This window comes from Penaeus japonicus, unplaced genomic scaffold, assembly GCF_977035675.1.
Source record: "Penaeus japonicus unplaced genomic scaffold, GWHDUDI00000001_assembly GWHDUDI00000025, whole genome shotgun sequence".
NCBI lineage: Eukaryota > Metazoa > Arthropoda > Malacostraca > Decapoda > Penaeidae > Penaeus > Penaeus japonicus.
The window spans coordinates 14,818,083-14,823,082 of NW_028234427.1; the positions used below are offsets into that span (position 1 = coordinate 14,818,083).

The following is a 5,000-nucleotide window of genomic DNA, read 5'->3' on the forward strand; positions in this document are numbered from 1 at the left end:
GGAGACACAGGGACGCCGAGGCCATCCGCCTGCCGCTGCTCATCCGAGAGAGACTGGCGTGCGGCAAGTTCGTGGCCCTCGAGCACGTGCTGTACGGAGAGTGCCTGATGGAGGGCACGGTGTGTCACGTGGATGCCCAGGGCAAGGACGTGGCCCCGGAGCCCTACCCCCTGAACGTCAAGCGGCACTTGCCTCCGCCGGACTTCGTGGCGGCCATCACCCGCAGCGACGTGATGCGCGCCCTCATGACGCATGGCATGTGCCTCGCCCGCCGGTTCCCCGTGCAGGCCGCCGCCATGCACGGCCTCGCGCACCACTTGTGGGAGCTCATGTTCACCGAGAAGATGACCGCCCCGGCCGCCATGCAGCTGTACAACGCCTTCTTCCAGGAGTTCGAGAAGCAGCTGTCGCTCATGACGGTCCTCCCGATGGACAGGTTCCCCGCATGGCTGTTGCAGAGCCTCCCCGCGCCCCTCGAAGCCGTGGGCGCAGACGACCAGGCGACTGAGGTAGGCCTAGCTCTCGTGGGGGCCATGTGTAATGCCCTCTCTGTATGTTATCCTTCCCACTCAGCATTAAGTTCTAACCCACATAGAGAGCAGAATTAACCTAATTATTTTTCGTGCAAATCCCTCAATCTAACTAGGGAAATATATATATATATTGGACTTAAATTAATAAACTAATTATAACTAACCTATAAGATACTATTTAATCAAGCACAGACTTGGAATTGCTCTTGTTACTTATATTATGTTAGCCTGCAATTGATATTCTTATTTTCCCTTATATGTTAGTATACCATGATGCATAAACCACTTTCTTCCACCAAAGAAGCATGTTATGATATAAAATTCACATCTTAGAAACAGCTCACCTTAGCTTAACAAACACGAGAGACGAATGAAAAACGCATCAAACACATTAAAAAAAAAAAACATATAGGCCAAAAAACAAGGGGTAAAGTAAATGAGGGGAACACCCATTAAGGAAGAGAAAAAGCATGCCTCCTTCCTCACCCAGAGTGCGACGTGGAGCTCCGCCAGCAGCACGTGAGGAGAGCCAGGAGCACCCCCAGCAGCAGGAGGGCGGGCGTCGGGGCTCGGGCGCTGCTGCTGTTGTCGTCGTCGGAGGGGAGACCGTACCACACCCTGAGGGACTCCCGCACCAGCTGAGCGTCTCGGGAGTCTACGGGCACGCTGGTGGTGCCCTCCGGGTTCGCGGGGGCGGGGTCGTTCGGCCTGGGGGCGGGAGGGACGTGTGAGACGCTTGTTTGTGTCGGAGACTCTGACTGTAAGGTTTCTTCCTCTCTCTCTCTCTCTCTTTCTCTCTCTCTCTCTCTCTCTCTCTCTCTCTCTCTCTCTCTCTCTCTCTCTCTCTCTCTCTCTCTCTCTCTCTCTCTCTCTGAGCCTCACTTGCCTCAATAACCTCCCTTCTTTCTTCCTCCCTCCTTCCCTCCTTTCCTCCCTCCCTCCCTCCCCCCGCTCTACCTTAGCGGCGAAGAAAAAAACACGTAAGTAGATTAAAGATAAATGCTAAGCCTGTATGAGGCCGAAACCCTTGTGAAGAGAGACACAACAGGTCATCGTGTTAGAGTAAGGTCAGGATAGAGGGTCAACCGCACTTTTGTGAATACACGATGCAGAGAAAAAAATGTTAACAATATAATGAGGTGCTCTATGAAAGGTGTTCTATAAAATAGGCTCTATGAAAGGTACTCTACAAGAAATGCTCTATGAGAGGTGCTCTGTGAAAGGTACTCTATAAGATTGTGCTCCAAAGGTGCTTTATAAGAGGTGCTCTATGAGAGATACTCTAAAAGAAAATGCTCTATAAAAGGTGCTTTATAAGAGTTTCTTTATGCAAGGTGTTCAATGAAAAGTACTCTATAAAAAGTGCTCTACGAAAGGTGCTTTACAGATGCTCAATGAAAGGAACTCTATATGAGGTGCTCTACATAAGACGGACATCCCATCACCATGTATACAACGTCCTCTGATTGACAATGCTATGTTGGAACGACCAATGAGGAAAGAAAACGGTAAAAACAGAAACACATCAACAGACAGAGAAAGGATGGTGTGTGACTCGTGTCTTCCGATGCCAGATTCACTCCAATCCGTCTATGGAAAAGTTTGTTGACGTTAAATTTGTAAAAGGGAGTGAGAAATAAATGGAGGTTGTGACTCCTAGTTTTGATAATCCTAATGATTTTATTTTCTCGTGATATTAATATCGGATTACGAGGCAGCAGATCATATTATTATTACTATTATTATTATTATTATTATTTCTGCAGTTGTTGTTTTGGGAGGAAATTATGTAATTAAATATCCCTCCCTGTGTACCACACTTCTCCATCCCCTTGCTACCTTTGTTCTTCTTTGTTTTCTTTTTCTTTTCTTCTTCTTTTCCTTTTCTCCTTATACTTCGTTTATTTCTTATTATTATTCTATGTGTTCCTTTTCTTTTTTTCTTCCTCTTCTTTCCTTCTCATTTTCCTTCTTCTTCCTCTTCTTCGTTAATTTCTCCCTCCCTTTTTTCTTCTGTTATATTTTCTTCTTCGTTTTCTTCGTCACTGTCTCCCCCGAAATACAGACCAATAAAAGCAGCTCACGGAACCTCTCATAGACTAAACTGATACTGGAATGCAAGTGAGGTCACGCGTTTTGACCCCGGCTGGTGTGTTGAATGTGGGTTGACCCCTTGACCGCATATGGCCTTCACTCTCCCTTCCCTTTCCTCCTTCTTCTCTCCCTCTTTTCGTCTCTCCCTTCCTTACCTCTCTCTTCCCTCTCTTTTTCCCTTCATCCCTTACCTCTCTCTTCCCTCCCCCACCCCCTTCCCCTCACTCTCTCCCTCTCCCTCAACCTCTCGTCTCCTTCTCTCTTCTCTTCTCCTCTCCCCCTTCCCATCTCCCCTCTCTCTATCTGTCCCCTTCCCTTCTCCATTCTCTCCCCTTTCCTCCGCCGTTATCACTGTGACCCCGATGGAGATTGCATAAAGGTGTTCTTGGCGACGTGCTCTATTGGTGTGGACCACAACTACACTTGGCGGAGCTGAGCACACTGTTCTATTCTTTGTATCTGAGACTCCTTCTGTCTACCCTTGCTTATGTGATCCGTTTCACTGGTATTTTGGCTCAGTTTCTCTGCCTCAGCGTTTCCGGTTGACGGATGCAACTGAAGGGACCGGAAGCTAACTATTTCATGCCACATAGCAACGAGAATACAATTACAATCCAATGATAGTAAAAGTGAAATAGAAGTAGGACGTCTACAGATGTTTCCAGCTATGACATAAAAAGGATAGCTGTGTAAGTGAAGAGGTTAATGGTGCCTCCGGTCTTGCACGCATGTGGGCGGGTCAGCTGAAGCCAGGTGGAGGCCAAGGCAGGAGTCAGGTGTTGGACAGGACTTTCCTTAGTCACTTGGGAGCAGCATGTCCTAAGGCACTAATATTACGATAATGATTTTACAATAACAAAAAAAAAGATGTTTGGATAATCAGTGGCTTACGATCAACTACTTCACTCCCCTCCTCCTTTAGTATTCACCCCCTCTCTCCCTCTCCCCGTCCCCTGCATTCACGCCTTGTTTTCCTTTCTCCTTCTCCTGCTTTCTTCTTCCACTCCCCTATTCAACCCCCTATTTTCCACCTTCTTCCCATTTCCTCCCCTCATCTGCTTTCCCTTTCTCTCCCTTTCTTTCTTTTTTCCCTTTCCCCACTGTCCTCCTTCCTCCTTCATTCCCTAGCCATTTCATATTCACTCCTCTTTCTTCACACTTTCCGTTTCCTTCTTCCCCTTTTCCCTCCTTTCGTCCTTCTCCTCCCTTCACGTTTCCTTCTCCCTCTCCCTCCCCCCTCTTTCACCCTATCCTTAACACCCCTTCCTCCTCCTTCCCCCTTCCCCCTTCCCCCTCCTTCCCCCTTCCCCTTCCTTCCCCTTTCCCCCTCCTCGTGACACCGCCTCCATGACTCACCCAAGCGGCTCGGGATCTATTCTGACCCAAAGGTCATTAAAGTGATCGCGTTTTCTCGAAGGTTCGCTGGTTGTGGGCGGCCCCCGGTGTCTTCTAGCTCCGCCCCCTGCTGTCTGCTCAGAGAGGAACCTGCAAGATACGATGCAAATGATAATTGATCTCGTCACGTTATACGTTGTTCTAAAATCATATTTACTTTACTGATGTATATATATATTTTTTCTTTATTTTTTGAAGAGGCAAAAGTTATGATTTTGAGTTGGAAATTATCAACACAAAAGCCTTTTTTACGGATTACATTACGAGAGAAGTAGATTAAAGACTATGTATATGTGTCTATATGTGATCGACAGATGTTTTTTTTTTCAAATTTTAGTACTTTTGTACGAGTTATGGTGTTCGAGAGATCATTATTCATTTTTTAACTGATATATTTAGTATTTTGACCGTATATAAATTACTAATAAAAACACAGACAGCTATGGCTAAACAATATATAAGTAACCAATAAGTACAGTATATAGATAACTATAGCCAAATTATATTATTCGTCACTAAAATACATACAGCTATGATCACACAATAAGTAATTCGACACTAAGTATATAGACACATATAGCTAAACAACACGTGATTCACCAAAAAGTATATCATATATGTAGTTATCCCTATGCTATTCACTTCCAAGTATACAGACAGCTGTGCTTGCAATTCACCAGTCAGCATAGAGACACCTACGGCTAGACACCACGTGATTCGCCGACCAGGTCATTGACCCGAACTTACTTGGCGAAGGCTGGGTCATGTTGGTGCTGAGCGTCCAGGGTGTTGGAGGTGAGGAAGTCCTTCAGCACCGAAGGTTCTGGAACGATTCCTCGGTGTCCCTTCCGGCGCTTGTGTCTGGGAGGGAGAGAGAAGTGGAGGAATAACATATGGCGGGTTAGTTTTGTAGGATGTGGGTGTCGAGGGATAGGTGGGTGGGAGGGGGGTTTTGGGGTTGTAGGATCTCGGTGTAGG

The 5,000-nt window shown here is 46.6% G+C and overlaps 1 protein-coding gene across 1 annotated transcript in view; it reads right to left on the reverse strand.

The window, feature by feature from the left end:
• LOC122247050 (metalloprotease TIKI2-like) overlaps nt 1-5,000 on the reverse strand; it is a 34,979-nt gene that overhangs the window by 2,039 nt on the left and 27,940 nt on the right. The window contains exons 5-7 of the mRNA XM_086551378.1: nt 4,770-4,883; nt 3,984-4,112; nt 1,020-1,241 (exon numbers count right to left, since the gene is read on the reverse strand). Of these exons, the coding sequence (XP_086407504.1) occupies nt 1,020-1,241; nt 3,984-4,112; nt 4,770-4,883 (465 nt within the window). The remainder of the gene's footprint in view (nt 1-1,019; nt 1,242-3,983; nt 4,113-4,769; nt 4,884-5,000) is intronic.